Below are 19,343 nucleotides of genomic sequence, written 5' to 3' on the forward strand. Positions count from 1 at the left end.
ATGAGGAGTGACCCAAACAAACAAAAATAGAAGAGAATAACCCAGACAATAAGAGGAGAGATGGGCAGAAAGAACTCGATAAAACAAGCAGGGTTTCTAATCTTGCCACAACCCCTGCTGCATTTCCAGAAACCAACAAGCTATGCCTTATGTAGCAGCCGAATATCATGTTTAAGGAACTGTGCATGAGCCTGGGAAAAAAATTGGAAAGTGCGCATCTGGCTTTGCATGTAGAGAGTTAATGTCACTTGGGTGAACTAGTCCGCATTCATCACATCGCATCAGATCTAATGAAAGGTGACCGAAGCACTCCACATGAGGCACGAACTCTGAAAGGCCATGTTTTTCGTTTAATAATGAATCGTGCAAATCCCAGGGCGTGCAGAAATGCAGCCTCTGTACCGCTTGGCACACAAACAGCCCTCATTAACTTCAAAGAGGTGTTAAATGGATCTGTATGCTTAACGAGCGCACTACAAAAAGATGCCTGTGCAAAGTGGAGTATTATGGGAAACGTGGACTCAGAACCAACCAGAGTTTTGCAAGTACATCTCGTCGAGTAATCTGTCTGTGAAAAAGCATTGACTCAGAAACCAACCTGTCAAGACTGGGTCCGTCTAGTGGTGCATCTGAAGCAAACCTTCGACAAGCTTCATTGATAGGCCGATCCTATAAAATGGCATTTTTAAATCCATGAACCAGCATCAAAAGCTTCCTACCCAGTAAATATTGGAATAAAGGTAGACCTAAAAATATGAAACTTCCCTGGTTTACTTGCACAACTAAAACAAAAATATTAGGTGCCATAATGATGTCCAGTGAAGCAAAATATGCATTGATACAGTAGAAACGAATGTACCCACATCTGATATGATACAAGACCAGCAATGTTTATTACCTTGGACCACCCACACCTGATCCATAGACTACTCGTCTTACCAATCAGGTACCAGATGCATGCAATTGACTCTCTCCTTACTTTTCTTATGCCAAGTAACACATAAATCTCGCACTCCCTGCTCCTTTCTTTAATCCTATCCCGTATACATCTCTTAGAGCCCCCTCCATTCATCCTCATGAACCAGAGGCTCTTCACAGACACAGCCCAGCCAGAATGGCGTTCTAAGGTCACAGATTCCTTGAGGCACCTGTGCCACATACACCTGATGAAGTATCAGCTCTATCTCGTCTACTACACACACTTCAGTCATAGATCTGATAATTGACATTGTCCCACCTTCACCCTATGCACTATCAGGTTCCACGTTCTGCATACACCTGATGGATTCACACCTCAACAAATTAGACTTTACCTCATACACCTGAAAGGGCCACACCTTCCTTCATTAATAATATTCTATACACACCTGACACACTCCTAGTTCCCGTGGTTAACGCAGCTACACCTCATCCATCAACTGCGCCCTCATTTATGTTCTACCAGATACGTATGAGTCCCTGCCCACTCTCACCATCCCAAAACACACCTTAGAGTCACTGCACTGACCTGATACAACACACACCCAAAGTCGTGGCCGCTCCCTTCATGAACTAATTTGTACATACACCTGATAGAGTCAAAGATCCTGCCCTTCATTAAACTTGGACCCGATACACAGATTGAATCACAAGCCCCTTACCTTCATTCCTTTTTTACCCCATACAACTGTTGAAGGAACTACTTCCACCCTTCATTCCTTTGCACCCATTCAACGTATTGAGTCGCAGCTCCGCCCATTATTCCTTCTTACCCATACCACAGATGGGGTCACAACTTCTACCCTTCATACCCCATTTAATTTATTGAATCACAGCTCCGTCCTTTATTGTTTCGTATGACATACAACTGATGGGGTCTCAACTCCTGCCCTTCATTCCTGTGTTTCACAAACAACTGGTGGAGTCACACCTCCCGCCTTTCCATCCCTCATACCCCATACAACTGATGGGGGTCACACCTCTGACCCTTCTTTCCTTCGAACCCCATACACTTGAGGTCATAACTTCCACCCTTTATTCCTTCACACCACATTCAACATATTGAGTCACATCTCAGCCCTATATTCCTTCACACTGCATACAACTTATGGGATCACAATGCGTGTCTTCCATCCCTTTGTACCCCATACAATTGATCTGGTCAAGGCTTCTGCCCTTGATTCCTGTGTATCACAGACAACTGAAGGAGTTGCAGCTCCCGCTCTTCAATCCATCGTACCCCATTCAACGATTGAATCGTAGCGCTGCCCTTTATTTCTTCGCACCCCATACAACTAATTGAATCGCAGCACCGCCCTTTATTTCTTCGCACCCCATACAACTGAAGGAGTCGCAGCTCCCGTTCTTTGTTCCATTGTACCCCATTCAACCACTGAATCGTAGCACCGCCCTGGTTTTCTTTGTACATCATTCAACTAATTGAATCGCAGCTCCGACCTTTATTTCTTCATACCCCATACAACTCAAGGAGTCGCAGCTCCCGCTCTTCGTTCCATCGTACCCCATTCAACTATTGAATCGCAGCGCCGCACTTTATTTCTTCGCACCCATACAACTAATTGAATCGCAGCTCCGCCCTTTATTTCTTCATACCCCATACAACTAATTGAATCGCAGCTCCGCCCTTTATTTCTTCATACCCCATACAACTCAAGGAGTTGCAGCTCCCGCTCTTCGTTCCCTTGTACCCCATTCAACTATTGGATCGCAGCATCACCCTTTATTTCTTCATACCCCATACAACTCAAGGAGTTGCAGCTCCCGCTCTTCGTTCCATCGTACCCCATTCAACTATTGGATCGCAGCTCCACCCTTTATTTCTTCGAACCCCATACAACTGAAGGAGTCGCAGCTCCCGCTCTTCATTCCATTGTATCCCATTCAACTATTGAATCGCAGCGCCACCCTTTATTTCTTCGCACCCCATACAACTAATTGAATCGCAGCTCCGCCCTTTATTTCTTTGCACCCCATACAACTAATTGAATCGCAGCTCCGCCCTTTATTTCTTTGCACCCCATACAACTAATTGAATCGCAGCTCCGCCCTTTATTTCTTCATACCCCATACAACTCAAGGAGTCGCAGCTCCCACTCTTCGTTCCATCATACCCCATTCAACTATTATATCGCAGCTCCACCCTTTATTTCTTCGTACCCCATACAACTCAAGGAGTTGCAGCTCCCACTCTTCATTCAATCGTACCCCATTCAACTATTGGATCGCGCCACCGCCCTTTATTTCTTCATACCCCATACAGCTCCCGCTCTTCGTTCCATCGTACCCCATTCAACTATTGGATCGCAGCACCGCCCTTTATTTCTTCATACCCCATACAACTGAAGGAGTCGCAGCTCCCGCTCTTCATTCCATTGTACCCCATTCAACTATTGGATCGCAGCACCGCCCTTTATTTCTTCGCACCCCATATAACTGAAGGAGTTGCAGCTCCCGCTCTTCATTCCCTCACATCATAGGCACTTGGCCCTGCGTTTTTGTTGTATGTACAGCACAGGATAAAAGATACCACAGAATAGGTGATGCAGCTACTTACACTTGGCCTTCAGGCGTGTAGGTCGACCCCGTGATGCTGAACTCGTGGAGGCTGCAATTAATGCCATCGATTTTCTCAAGAACAAACATCTGTGAAAGAAAAGAAGAGTCGGTGACTAAGAGCACCAGGCAGCGCAACTCCATGCGGGAGACTTGTTTTCTGTTCATTTTCATATTGATAATTACTTGATTATATGCCTGACCATAACATTGATAGAAAACACAATGAATCTTCATAGCCCCGTTAAGAGTCCATTAGAGCTGGCTCAGCTGACAGCATAGCTCTTTGTTAGGCAGAGCATGGGATCATGGTGCATATGGACCACTGTTAGATTGCAAACGTCCTTTGTGTTGGGTAAACAGGAGATGCAGGGTGACACAACAACACAACACATACTTAACAAAAACACTAACCGTCCTGGAGTGCTTTACAGAACACCCCAGGGAGGAATTGAGGTCTAGTAACTAAGCTGCCGACTTTGGAAGCTGTGGGTTCAAGTCTCGGTCTCAGCTACTTCACTAAAATGTTTTCATTCTGGAGAAGTCACGTCATTTCCCTGTGCCTAAAAATTTAAATTTGTTACACATAATTGTGCAAATTACAAAAAATGTAAATCTCCGCTTGATCTATGCGTTCTTGCATCATTCTCCAACACCCCCAGAATGTACTGCCACTCTGCTATATAAATAGCAATTCATACATACATAAAAGTATAAATCCAATCACAGTGCATGGCATTACTGGGCACAGTCTGAAACCAGGTGCTCAGCCCATTAGTTTGAACATTTCTCGTTCTTCAAAACCAAGCTTAATGAGTGGGTGATGCATTAGTACTGCTAAAGCTGGGCTCTGTTGGAGTAGCCTGCACTTTGTGAAATGTATAGATTATGTGTATGACCAAAACGTGAGCACTGTTTGGCTGACTGCCCCAAAGCAACCTGGAAGAAGATACATACACAACTAGAAGAGGCATATAAGAAATGCAAGGAATAGTAAAATAACGTGCTCAGCGGCAAAACACAAAATGATGGTGCCCCTCTGCAGAATGTGATGAGAGGCTACTGACACTGGTGTCTTTTTATGGGGATGTGGGGGCAGATGAGGTGCTACTTGTCCTGGTAACCCTCTCCCCTGCACCCATTGAGCCCCACCACCACTGCGGCTCAATGTGCCAGGAGGCAAAACAGAAAAACAGACATTGCACCACACAACACACATTCATTTGTGCAACTACTTTTCTTTGTAAAATAGTTTTAGTTTGCTTAAAATGTTGAAATCTAATGTTATATGTATGCTCGTTAAATTATATATCTAAATATACACACACATATTTCTATTAAGTCAGATTTAAATATTTTAGGCAAACAAACACACACCTCTGCCCATATGTGTTACACACACACACACACATATATATAGGTGACCTCTCTCTCTCTCTCTCTATATATATATATATATATATATATATATATATATATATATATATATATACACATATATAGGTTTTCCTAATTATAACTAATCTTAAACCTTTTAGTTTTTTCATTTTTCATTGAATGTGTACCTTTTATCTTTGTAAAACATGTGTTTCTAACCATAAAATGTTGTTTATCATGGAATTAATTTGTTAATTCTTCTTTTTTTGGTACCACAGTAAACTCCAGAAAGTTCAAAGTTCGTTATGAAATATATATATATATATATATATATATATATATATATATATATATATATATATATATATATATATATACTGTGCAAAAAAAAAGAATTAACAAATTAGTTCCATGATAAACAACATTTTATGGTTAGAAACTAAAAGGTTTAATATTAGTTAAATTAGGAAAACCTAAATTATTATTTCCATAAAAAAATCAACCTAAACTACACAAAACTTATAAATTGAAAAGTTATAACTTAAAGTTATTAATATATATAAAGTTATAATATGTGCCCCAAGCAAAACGTACTATGACACGCACACCTCCGTACACAGTGTTGTCAACTTGCTAGACAAACTAAATGAACTATAACTCGCGCCTTCCCCAATCACTGCTGATAGCCTTTCATATTGCATCACTTACAGCATGTTAAATCATAGCATTCATAACAACATTCATGACATCTCAAATGACATCATTTATGAGAACACTGGGCTTTGAAGAGGCCGAGTCTCAAAGATATTCATTGGCCATTAGATGATTGGGGGCCGCTGCCAGCGCCTGTGGTTCGCCCCTCAGGATGGTACACAAAGCTGCCAGAGGGGAACAGGGAATGACTATCATCTGCTGTGTGGGGCTAGGATTTTCCTGGCAAGTCTTTGATAACTGGCTTTAGGATCTTAAAGAATGTGTTTCATTGGTGCATGTTATCTCCATTACAGCCATTTTTATTAGTATTATCCCTGTCTGGGCATACTTGTTGTATTCTTTTATTTTGTCATTTTAACATGAGGAAATGATCTCCAAAGAATCTCTTGGCCTCATTTTGACTCTGGCGTATGGGTTTGGTTCAGGCCTATGTCAAACTTACAACTTCTTTTACATTTTCAAAAAGAGAAATTCTAAGCCTGATTTTGTTTTTGAAAAATAAAAAAAACAATGTCTCTCTCACCATGGGAGTTTTCTCCCATGGCCTGGGGTCATTTTCCAGTTTTCCCTGCCCCTTACCACCAGGACTTACCTGGCGGTGACAGACAGTGAAAACTGGCCATGTGTTTGCCCACTCTAAAAAGGAAGGGGGTACACATGGCCAAACATCTGACAGTCCTTACTCCATTGGGCTGTCTCAGGTGGATGTAGGCGGTGGGGACGAGTAGTCCCTGCCGTCTACATAGTAAAGATCCGCCCGACTCTAAATGAGCTGGTCTAATTTCGCTTTGGTGGAGAGGGTGCTCAGTCACCGTTGCTACAAAGTGCCTTCTGCGCCAAAGTCCAAATCAGGCCCTTTCATACTACATGATGAGCATGTGGTGATACTCCGAGAATCTGATTGTAAAATAAGTTTGTTAAAGCAGTCGATGAGGTTTGTAAAATTCTCAAATTCTATATAATAAACAAACTACATGTAACTTTTGGCAAGCTAGCAATGGAAAAACAGTAAGTGGAGTACTGTGCCACACTGAGTCTGTTTGACTTTTTTTTTAGCATTCCTTGTAAAGCTCCAATGGTTGTTTGGGAATGTGCAAGTCCACTATCAGTGCTCCATTTTCTTTTGATGTTCTGCTTGTAGTGTACAAGACTCAGAGTGTAACAGCACCAATAGTCGAGCCGCCGAGAGTGGCTCCTGCACCCTCACTAGGCTAAGCGGAGTCTGATCGCTGAGAATAAACCGATGGGCACAGGTATTTCCAAGGCCTTTCTACCTCTACCACTGGGAGAGGGATCTACTGGCTGTCCCTGTGTAAAATCATCGTCTAAGTATCCCCAGACTGGTGTCCTTCACTTCCCCTACTTGAGATCACCCTTCACTTGAAACATCTGCTCAGTACCTCACACCAGTATCCATAATAATGCCTCGTTAGCAAGGTCAAACATTGTCCTTTTTGAACAACCGGTTCGGATGTCACGAAGTTCTGATTAGAACAGCAGGAAGTGCACGTGGCCATCTGCTCCTTGCCAACAGTGCCCACAGGCCCCGTCATTGTGGTCAACACCACCCCTTTCTCATCTCTTGCCTCCCAACTCAATCGGATTAAAGCGGATGTTCATCATCGGAATATTTGCGCATTGCCCATCTTATGACAAGAGCCGGGGCGGCCTATCGTGGTACGATCTAAATTGATAAGCAACGAGAATGCCAGAATGCACGCAACAAAGCTCTTTTTCATAATCCTTCATCGTCCCACGACTAGCCAAGACCATCCTGGTGCACCCCACCTCAGCCGTCTTCGGTCCATGTTGCCAAATCTTCAATCTTCTCAAACCAGTCTTGTCATTCTTTTTTTGTTCAAAGCCAGGACAATACTGCATGATTTCCACAAATAAACCACTTTTCTGACCACGACTGCCAATGACCACTTTACAGCGTAGGTTGTTTCGAACTGAAGCAAAACCTTTGTAGTTCCAATATTGAGCGTGCAGTAATACAAGTCAAATAGTATACTTAATTTAAAGATAAAGATTTAATTGTCTTCAAAGCTCACTGCTTAAACAGCATTAGGTGCTGTATTATAATGCAACTGCTAATAGTGTTTTTATTTACATTAATGTGTAGTTCCAGTGTAGAGTAAATCTTTTTGTGATTACCATAAAAGCCAGAAAGCCACACAAATCATAGGAGAAAAAATATAATGGGCTGAATTCTGATTTTTTAGAAAAGGTTTTGTGAATTGGCACAAATTATATCAAGCGTGCCCGCCCTTCATTTTGCAATATAGGGACTCTCGGAGGAGACATAAAAATACTTTCTTTGCAAACTGAACTGATGTAGGTTTTCATACAGACCAAATGTTTATCTAGATTACATTCACAATAAATGTTTTAAGCTTAATTCTGTGTATACAATGTTATTATTTTTTTTCAAGAAACTGCACAGGAGTGGGACAGGATAATGTACTATGTGCACAATGCATTAGATGCACAAGCACATCTGTTTCACCTCCATTCTGAAGAAGACATCTCATTCAGAGGGTTCCCCCTGAACATGAAGGTGTACATATGAATCTCTGGTGGTTAGTTATTTATGATACCAGCATCCTGCAATCGTCTGCATCTTAACATAGGCACCTACACGTATTCAGTATGGTTTTACGTGTGATACCATTCATGGGTCCTTATGTTTTTTAAAGTGATTTATCCAGGAAGTGTAAAAATCGTTCAATATCATTCAGAAGCACCTACTCGAATTAACTAAAGCTGCACAAACTTCAAGAATGTTAGTAATGTAGCAGAAAAGAAGGTCAGCAGTCAAACAGCAATGTAGTGATAGATACCCCTATACCAAAGATGGTTCCATGCGCAAACGACAAGCTATCATAAATGAATGGCAAACGCTACTAGACTAAACCCTTTGCAAAGTGGACTATTCCACCCAGTAAGATAGCAAACAAGAAGGACAATGCTTTTGAGCTATCTTTGTGCCTTTAAAATAACTACTAGTGTAACTGCAACAAATGATGGACGGAATGCTTGAATGATTCAAACTTTCTTCCGCAGTCAAGAGATCTGGGTTAAATCCATCATTCACCCTGTCTTGTCCGTGTCCAGGATGCTTGTTTCCGGTCCAGGGAGGGCCTGGCTTGGCAGTTTGGGCTGTACTATTCCCACAAGGAGCAGGGTCAAGGCTGATTTGCATATGGCTGGGTCAAAACTGGGGTGGTATGGTGAGCAAAAGAATGTTGGATTAAACCCAGATCCTTGTGACTGGGGTGAATGTTTGCATTGTCCAGCATTCCATCCATCAATTGTTTCTTTTGCATTTAAAATAGCTAGAGCAGAAACGCATTATCCTAGTTTAAGTAAAATGGTACAACAACTTGTGTATTTGTATTTGATTGAATAGCCTCTACGGCTCACTACGTTGACTAGAAGTCTAAAGACGGGGTGCCATGTTCCTTCATGTCAGGATGACTCCCTGTATTCAGCCATTAGCTTACATAAAACACACCAGTACATGGCGCTTCCCTCCTAGTACATTTTCTGCTCACCCCTCTCCCACCAGTAATTCAAGTGAGACCTCAAAATCTACTTTTTAGAGTTTAATATTCTGGATTAGCACTTTCCATGCACACCCTACAGGAGCTCACCTGAGGTGGCACATCCCTGTCCACTTCCACCAACCAATGTTGCATGTTCATGTCAATATAGATCTATAACGTAAAATAAAACCAGCACAAACAGTAATCCTTTATGTAATCATGCACTGCCAATGCTCCAAGGGCTTTCTTTTCAAATAAATCCAAATGAGTGCATGTTGATTTACCAAATGTAATTTTCATTTTTTACCATGCATCATTAAAACGGAACTGCCTAAATTTATTGTTGGTATGATTACTGAAATGTGTAAGTGAGAGGGAGAGGTGTGGCGCAGCGGCCAGGGCGACTGACTGCGGGCGCGGGGCTTACGGTTCGATCCCCAGCACCGGCGGCAGCTCTGCTCAGCATCAAGTGACTCTGGGCAATAGCTCATTTAATCTCGCCAAAGGCCCGAGCGTCTTGAGACCCTTAGGGGTGAGTAGTTTGCACTTTACAAATACCGGATTTCGGTGTGGTTTCAAACTGGGGACCAAATTTGGATGAAGAGAGGAAACCGAACATTCACCTCAGGAAAAAGGATGACGCGTTGGATGGATCATTGAAGGAAGGGACCTCGGGATTGCCTGCGACAGCATCTAGCGAGAGTCTGTGTTCCAAGAAGCATGCGACAGCAACGTGCCAATGGAGAACGCTCGTCACCTGAGGCTTACAGGAAATTCCTCTTTCGAAATCCGGTCTTGGCTGAAGAATAATGACTCCCAGAAACCTCCAAGCCATTCATACCTGATGAAAAGCAGCGTCGCTGGGACAGTCTGCTGAAGGGGCCATCTGATGACGGATGTCACAGATCTCAAAACCCCAGCAGTAATCACCAAACAGAGCAACATAGTGGAATACTCATTGCTGGGGATTGTTCGCAGTGTGGGGCTGGACAAAAAGAACTCTTTTTTCTGTTCATTAGATTGGCCCTCTAAAGACACAAACACACCTGGAAGACATAAAAGGTATTGTGGTGCTGCGGGGACTGTAGGAGGAGGGTCATGAGCAGCATGGGAAATGGGAATGGATCTCTGCACGGTCATGGAGGCGGCCGTGTACAAGCACAGAAGCTGTCTGCAGAAATCAATCAAGAGGGTGGGGGGGTGCATGGGGGTGGGAGAGAGAGAGAGAGAGAGGCACATGTTGACCTAGTCGAGGAATTGTAAGAACAAGAAGTTAAGAAAAACCTTGTAACCCAGTCTAGGATCAAATCCTGCTTCGGGGCGCCTTACTGACACCACAGATTGAGTTTCTTCTGCTTGTGATTGTTGCAAAGTCATCCTGTGCCCTGGGCACCCCCTAACTTTTTGCTGACTTGAACTGGTGGTAACTGACTCTGACTGACCCTGGGCTCTGACTAACCAGGCCCAGGACCAGTGCCAAGCTAAAAGGAACACATTAGAATACAGTTAAGACACCCAACATACATTAGGGTACACTATGGTATGGTGGGGTACCCCTGTAATTGGCATGACCTACCCCATAAGCCCCTAGTATATTGAAACTACCTAGAAGTCAGTTTAGAGGCCAGCAGATTTTCTGCACCAGCATGTGTGCAGTGCTGAAGCCTGAGGTCAGTTTAAAAGCAGTACTGGTTGCCAGGACTGCTTTTAAACCTTAAATTGTGGCCAAACTCGACTTTATCCCAGGGGTGGGGGGGTCAGTTATCTATAAGGTACACCCTTATAAAATGAGTTTTTATATGTCTGGGTAAAGTGAAATTTTACATTTCCCTCCGCACATTGTATTAAAGATCTGCTCACATTCGACTTTGATGCTAGAAGTACTGGGTAAGGAGGATCTGCAATATTTCTGCAGATTCAGAACCCCTAAAGTCTCCCTTAGTTGCACAGGGGGTGGGTGTCCTGTAGAGATTAGGGAAATACTTATAAAATATGTTTTTATAAGCCCTTGTGCTAGAAAACTGGCCCAAGTCATTTTCCCCATTGCAAACCCCATGGCCCATAGGTTAACATAGTAGGAAGGTATTGATTAATAAATATTGATAGGAGAGGACTAGCCGGACCATTCGAAGACTTCCCAGAATGGTAGTAGTAAATCCAACAATATTATATTGTTGAATTTCTCCTAAAGTGTACATACAAGAAGTTATAAGACTTTCTTGTTTGTAAGTCCAAATTCAGCCTTCCAGTGGTCTGCCCTGATTGGTCAGAGTTAAGTGGATTAGCCAGGCTGCTTTGAAGAGGTGATAAAGAACCACTCTGCTGGGAGGGCAGTGTGCTGGTCTATAGGAATGCCAGGCCAGGAGGTGGAGTCGTAAACTATGCTCTTCAAAGGCAGAGGGGAGACCTGGGTTTCAGTTTCACTCCGACACTCTTGACCCAGAGTCAGGGCTAGGCTTAAGGAAGGTATGTGCAGATGGTAGGGGGAGAGTCCATGGAAATAAGCCATCCCAGGGGGTGTGATTAGCCAGCTCTTACCTCCTTGCTGGAAAATCAGCCATTATGGATTTGGAAGAATGATGCACACTGGGACAAAGTAATGCCACTCTCTACAGGATGTGGTCATAACTATGAGGAGTTGCCCTGCTCTCATTGGTCAGAAGTGACCTGGTGCTTGACCCAGAGAATTTTGAATAAGTATCTGATAGGGGCAGAGCCCTCCAGATCTGCTGCTTGAAACTTACTGAAGCAAATGGTGCCCTGCTGTGAATTCTGCTGTGCAAAGACTTCTAAGCCCTGACCTCTGAAAACTGCACCATCTGAAAACTGCAGCCCTGTGGATTACCTTGCTACAAAAGGACTAGGAACTAGACTCCCTGCAAGCTACAGGTTAACAGAGCTCACCTGGACATCCCCACAAAGAATCCCCAGCCTGGAGAACCGGTGGATTTGAAAGGGTTTTGTTCAAGTGGATTGAAGAATTGAAGTTTCACACTTTCAAGGACCCTCTTGGAGATTCCAGAACCTTGGACTGTGTGTTAGATACTTTGGGACCCGCAAGCAGAACTTCAGGAAGAAGTTCTAATTGGACCCGCCTGCTGGAGAAGGCGGCCGAACACAGTGGTGAGATATTATCCAGAACAGTTTCTAAAGGTGTGTCCCTGTCAGAGAAAACGAAATGACTAAAAGGGGCACTGTTGGTTTCTAAGACCTAGATAGTGACTAATATTTAAAAATTCATATCTCTGGTTTCCTACAGTGGATTTGTTTCGTTTTGGTGTCATTTAAAAGATAAAAATACGACCTATTTTTATAAATTGTTGTTGGGTTTTTATTTTGTGTTGTGTTTTAATTATTTACTGAAATTGTGTTTTTAAATGCTTTACAGACCTGTCTTTGAAGTTAAGCCTGTCTGCTCGCAGCCACGTTTCCAAGGGTTGAGCATAGGAATAATTTTCTAAGACCTATACTGGGTCCTACCAGGTGTTAGTGGCCTCATTGCCAGTGGCAGACCTACATTTGCCCCTACCAATAACCCACTTTCCAACAGTGATACACAAAGTATTGTTTATGTGTTGTCTTTCTAAAAATAATCTCTCATTTTGTAGTTGGAAAACAAAAGAAAGGAGTTTATATTAAATAAAACTGTAGGAGTTGCACCACTTTTTATGCAACCCGGCTATCCTCCAATTCTAATGTTCTGCTACATCAACCTGCAACACACCAGCATGGCACCCAGTAAATACAAAGCATTTCTATTGCTTTCTGTGAATGTGTAGGAGCCATGAACACATTACCAAGAGTAAGTAATGAGAGTTAAATGGAGCATTGGTAAGAAGAAACATGGTAATGAAACAATCTGCGCGCCCTCCTTATCATTACTACCTTTTGGAGATATTCTTGACATGACGCTACTACTTTGGAACACATCTGGGATTTCACATGGCTCTGGATCAATGACATGCTATGCGAAAGATTCCATGACAGCTGCAAAATATCTGTGACATCAGAGGGCAAAATAACAGATCCCCTATGATGAACTCACTGGCTCTCTTTTGAGCTCACTGCATCTTTTCAAAGCAAGGCACACATTTGTTTATGAAGTAAGTACAGGCATGCTTGCTCTACTCCAACTTGTGTCCTTTTCAACTGATTGTGAATCAGGTGGAGCGGTATCCGTGTGTGACATCACTCTGCCTGTTCAGGAATAGCCGGGCGTATGTTCTAACCTCCTTATTGACCACACATGGAATTTTGTACAAAGTGCTTCCCTTAATATTCTGATTCATTCTACATGGGTCTACATGTATTATTCTAGATATGTTGTTCTATTACACACTATTTCGTATGGTAAAGCAGAATTCTGGTTTTCACTACAGAACGTTTATTATCTTATATTTTCTATAACTATGATAAAAAAAAATTTGTTAAAGGAATGGTCCGTGTTCCTGCATCCGTTTTTATCTTCATCTCAGCCCAATAGTGCTGGAGCAGGTCTCAAATGGTGGGTTTAGCAGTAGGCTATAAGGCTATATTAGAATATTGCAATGTCGAGAGCTCCATCAAAGACAATGGAATGGCTCTGGGTTTATAATGGCAGATATAAGCCCGAAGCTCCAACGTTCCAATAAATGGTTTATCTTTCACCCTTTTTAATTTAGAACATTCTACCCTTAGTGAGTGTAATGTTCTAATAGTCTGACAGCCCTGTTGCCTCGGGCTTTATGTGTTGTTAAAGGCCCTCTCCTGCGTTCTAAACCGTCGCCTGCGGCTCAGGCCTATAACTCGAGCTCAGAGCCTTTAACAACCGGTATCGCCCTCTGCTGCAGCATATAAAGCTATATTAGTCCATTGAAATGTTGAGAGATGCACTGATGACAATGTAGTGGTTTAGGGAGAACAATGACTGATACAGACCTCCTCCTTCAATATTCCAATGCTTATCTTTGTTTCTCTCTTTTCATTTAGAACAGTACAACAGTGGGTGGAATGTTATTATACCAGTATAGTCCTTCAGCCTCGGGCTACAATAGTTGTTAAAAGCCCTAACCCTCGTTATAATGCCTCAAATGTGGTTCAGGCCTACAATTCAGAGCGAGAGACTTTAGCAAGTATTATAGCCTTCGCCAGCAGGCTATATTGCTACATTAAGTCTAGAGAGGCAGATCAGGTGTGGACAATCAAGGAAAATGTCCAGCAGACCTGTTTTAAAGCCATCACCCCTAATATGCATCCATCTCAAAACCCTTTCAGGTTCAAAGTAGCACAGAAACAAAGGGACTATCCAGTGAATGGCATCTCAATACTTCGCAAAACGTAGTAGACAACATCATAGAATGCCTGATGTTGGGGGTTGTTAGCGATGCAGGGCTTGGTAAAGAGAACTGTTTTTTCCTTTGCACTGGATCGCCACTTTAAGGGTTTTTTTCCCCTGGTAGGAATTCCGTCAAATAGTCCACTTCAACTTATTCTGTAAGACCCTGGAAAACTTTGTTCTATTTTGTATTTCAGACTTTTCCAAAGAAAGCAGGAGGCAGCAAAAAAACCTATAAATACTTGCAAAGCAGACTTTTAGAGCGCATTACGATGCTAGCTGGAATGGCTTCAACCATTGGTCGGAGCCCTCCAGCCCGGATTGTGATTGACTCTCAGATTCCTTTCCGACGACCCATTTCAATGGGGTCTGTCGGAAGGGAATACGAATCGGTTTTCCAAATGGCCTTCAACTGGCTCGGAGAGCCCATCCGCCATTCGGACAACCTGCAGTAGTCTCCCGGCCGGCTCTTTCCGGCTGAGGGATTACGATGGCAGATTCCCACTGCCGTTCTGTGCCAGCCTTTCCGACACAGAAAGGCATTGGGAATCTGTCTTTGGGGGCCCCCATGGGTGCAAGGCCATCGAATGGTGGCCTAGAGGGTGGCCTAGGGGCACCTAAGTTGCGCCCCTGTTGATCCCTGCACCCGGTGGCAGGCACCTGCTCTTTACAATGAGAGCATGCATTCCATTCGGAATGCATGCTCCCATTGTAAAGAATAGGATTGTGACCGAACAGGGTTCTGTCGCATCCCAATTCCTGGGATGGAACCGACGACAGTAGGTTGTTCCGTTCCAGTTCCAAACAGATGTCGGTGAGACTCCAGTATGTCCGACATCGTAATTGGCCCCTTAATGTAGTATTTTTGGCTTTAGGAAACAGCTGGCTATCATGGTTTTCTGCATGCTGAGTTCCAGCGAGAGCCTCTGTTTGCGTTGTGTGTGGGTTATGTATTTTTCACCAAATTTTACCAGGTATCCTTAAACCTTTTACAATTAGTACACTGACGATTTCAGAATGGTCAAAGGAATAGCTCATCACCTTTCTCAGCAGTATCTGGGCCTTTGGTGGAACCCATTTTGCAATTTGTGTCAAAAAGTGTTTTTTATTTTGAACACTGCATTCATAGAAGGCCTGGATTTTAACGGGAAACATCCTTTACCCCGCATGGGTTACTCCGCATGCCATTACCCCTCATTTTTTACTCCGCAAAATCTTTTACAACACAGGGATTTACAATTACAACGCATTTCCCAAAGTAACGCCAACGTGGAGATAGTTTAGTAAATTGCGTTTTATTGGGGAATGCATTGTAATGGATTGCGTAGTAAAATCCTGCGTTGTAACAGATTTTACGGTGTAAAAACTGCGGGGTAATGGCATGCGGGGTAAAAGTGTGCGGGGTAAAGTGTCCTATTCATTTGTAACACCTCCAATTTAGCTACACAAAAATAGCAGTATACCCCAATTTAAAGACGCCAAATATGTTCTGCAGAGTTTTTCAGAGGCAGATGCAACTTAATACTCTGGATAATTTGCCAGGTTGGGGTCATTTTCCATAATTTTAAATATGAATGGGGGAGGGGCTAAAGTGGGTGTTCCCTTGGGAGGCAAGATTTACAATGTGGAAAGAACTCAAATAAACATATCTTTGTTAACGTTCATAAACATTAGCCATGCCTTTAGTCCATACCCTCAGCATTTTTTAACAAGCATTGGCATAGCCAATAGGTCTCGCCTTTGGGACCTTATAAGTGTTTAGCAATGCAACAGTTGCATAATTAAACACTTATAAGGTCCCAAAAGCGAGACCTATTGGCTATGCCAAGCGGCCGTGCGGACGCGAAAGTGATCGCGATCAAACATCAAAGCGGCCGTACGGCCGCGAAAGTGAAAGTAATCGCGGTAAAAGTGGCGCGCGCGCCCGCGCACATGCACTGTAGCTCTAGGCTGGCCTGGTAGCACTTTTTGGAGCCCTCTCAATAAGTCTCGCCAGACCAGCGCATGCGCTGGGTCAGGCGAGACCTAAAAATACAGTTAGTTCAATGTGGTGCAGGTGGGGAAATGAGTGTAAGAAAGAAGAATCATGGGGACACGCAGTCACTGTTTTTTATTTTGCTTACACATGTACTAATGCATGTTAAATACGTTCACATATAAATATAGTGTGGTTTTATGTTAAAGGTTGATGATAGTAATTTCACGTTATGGTTAACCATAGTTCTAGTGTGGACACGTGATGTGCTATCCAACTACAGCTGTGGGCTTCCATTGCGAGTCGCCTGGTAAAGAAGAGCCGAGACATCCCACCACAAAGTGCTAGATTGCGACTGGTTCCTACTTGTTGGGCACAGCAGGGAGTTGTTCTTCAAAGTAGACACTGCATGTGTAATTGTGCACTGCTGACTAGCTTCGACTCGGATTGCTCCAGCCCACTTCTGACGTCAGATGCTGCTATTTGCTCTTTTGGGAGCAGTTGCCCCTTTCCTCTCTTGAGACCCGATGCTTACTTTGCCTTGCTGATGGAGTTAAGTTCTCGAGCAAATCGATTTCCTTTTGTAAATGGAAATTTAATTTGGTTCTGCCTTAGAGACCTAACCTGCTGTCACCTGTTGCTTAAACGTCCCCTGACCTCATGTGAATCTTTATCTTAGCTGTAAGAATTTCTTTTCAGGGGAAACTAAACCTTATTCAGTTTGCATAGGACTATCCTTCAATATCTTGTCTTTGAAATTCCTATTCCGACTCGCTTTGGATTATACGCCATGTTTTAATAAGTTTTATCAGGTGAGTATTGATTTATGTCTAATTTTATTGATTTGGGTTTGCAACTTTACTAATCTTCTGATAACCCTTCATTGTTTCCAAGTCTACTACTCTGTCGTCCTTGTGGGGCGTGTATGCTTCACTGTCATTGATATAGGACTGAAATGCTGATGTCGAGCCTCAATTCGACACAAAGGTCCGTCCACTTGTACTTTGAATTTGCCCCAAGGATCTGCACGGTGCAAATCCCATCCCCCAATGCTTCGCACACATTACCCATATTTTTAGGATGATCCAGTAACATGCTTTCTAAGCATGAAAAACTGACTTATTTGGTAAGAAAATAGTAAAACTGCACAGTAACAAAATCTGCGACTTTGGCTATCCTGTGTACGGACAATACATAGCCATGGAGCTGGTGCTGATGGGCACACCCAAGGAAAACTACACATTTGTTTACCTGTGTGTGTGGCTGTCACCTTCCTTAATCAAAAGAACAAGACTAAATCTATGCAGTTTGTAGGGGTACATGTATGCATGCCTGGATTCATAGGGGCCGAGATGCCATTCAGCACCATAGCAAAGGCAATCAAGGTTTGCAATTTAGCTCCATGTCTAGATAGACATCGCCATTACCAGAGACATTGTGTAAACTCCCCTCTCCTGCCACTTTCATGATACTGAACCTGTCTGGAGTGGGAAAAGCAGCCATCTGTGCATTGTCAGGTGACCATGTATCAGGGCCTACATCGGTAGGGCCCAATTACACATTGTCATGCATTTCCAGCTATGCTTTCCAGTGAAGTCCCTAACCAGCAAGAACTTCTGCTATTTCAAAGTGCTGTAAATAAGAAATATTATTATTAACCAATCGGAGGTTGAGTCGGGCTAGCCAGGGTTCAAACTTGCTACCATTTTGTGCTGTGTTTCTGGCTATTAAATGTGGGACTGGTAAATTTGTTTATCAAAAAAAAAATGTGGGACTGGTGAAAGGTGCCAGGTTCAGAGGTCCGTAAACACAGGAGGCAATCAAAGGGGACTCCATGCCTGCACTCATTAAAGACCAACATCAACAAGAAATCATCTGGACTCCTGTAATGAATGGACATCGGGGTACCCAAGAACCTGGTTGATGGAAAGCCTAGAGTACTCCCTGTACTTTATGGACAGTACCACCACCGAGATGACCTCATACCAAGGAACGAGCTCCAGAACGCAACACCAAGTGCACGCAAGGACGTGTGAACAGTTGTGTAAAGAAAGCCTGTTGACTGTACAAACAGCGAACCTAGAAACCGAACAGGAAGCGCCTCCTGCCCTCCAGGTACCGTACAAACAATGTGAGAAAATTTATGTTTAAATCAAATTCCTTTGATCGCATGTGATTTTGATTAAACACTGACATAAGAAGCTGGTTTGTATTATCATTTTATAGCCAACGCACCTAGGATCCATTTTACAGCAATTATTGTGACCCAAATTGCCCTTTGGTGGCATAAAATGCATGTGTAACTCGTAGTTCCTGAATAGGAGAATCCTGATCTGATGCCAATCACCACTGCAGATGAGACTGTGGAGAATCTGGAAGGAGGGTGTTTTTCTGCAGTTGTAACATTAACATTATGGGTGGAAAATGTGTGTCTACAGGGCAGAGACAGGGAGCTGTCCACTGGAAAGGAGGTAAATGCTGGCAAACTTAGTAGGACTTCACAAACCTTCCCATCGCTTTCTCACACTAAATAAGCCCCAGGTGTGAGGTCTTCTTCCCCAAAACCTTTGGCCTGGCATTACCAAAAGCAATGATTCGAGCAATCTATTACCATCTCTAGGCAACAACTATACAGTGCCAGGCTTGTACCATGGTACTCTTGCATTGGTTTGCATCGGATAGGGCCACCGCTCTCGCACTGCTGCCACCACACTCTAAAATTCTGAGGAATACAGACTCAGTGGTAAACAGAAGCGTGGCTCTCAAGAGCCATGATGCACTGACAGGCTCTGCAACACAGGGAAGAAGCTACAATTCCTTGGAACTAGTATGGCTCTTCCCATGCCCCAGCTACTCTTTTATC

The 19,343-nt window shown here is 43.2% G+C and overlaps 1 protein-coding gene across 2 annotated transcripts in view; it reads right to left on the reverse strand.

The window, feature by feature from the left end:
* The window catches only part of ATP2A3 (ATPase sarcoplasmic/endoplasmic reticulum Ca2+ transporting 3), a 469,813-nt gene that overhangs the window by 96,758 nt on the left and 353,712 nt on the right, over positions 1–19,343 (reverse strand). For both annotated transcript variants that reach the window (XM_085649576.1, XM_085649575.1), the window contains exon 9: positions 3,554–3,642. In XM_085649576.1, the coding sequence (XP_085505702.1) occupies positions 3,554–3,642 (89 nt within the window). The remainder of the gene's footprint in view (positions 1–3,553; positions 3,643–19,343) is intronic.

The sequence above is a fragment of the Triturus cristatus genome, chromosome 3_2 (genome assembly GCF_964204655.1).
Source record: "Triturus cristatus chromosome 3_2, aTriCri1.1, whole genome shotgun sequence".
NCBI classification, from domain to species: Eukaryota; Metazoa; Chordata; class Amphibia; order Caudata; family Salamandridae; genus Triturus; species Triturus cristatus.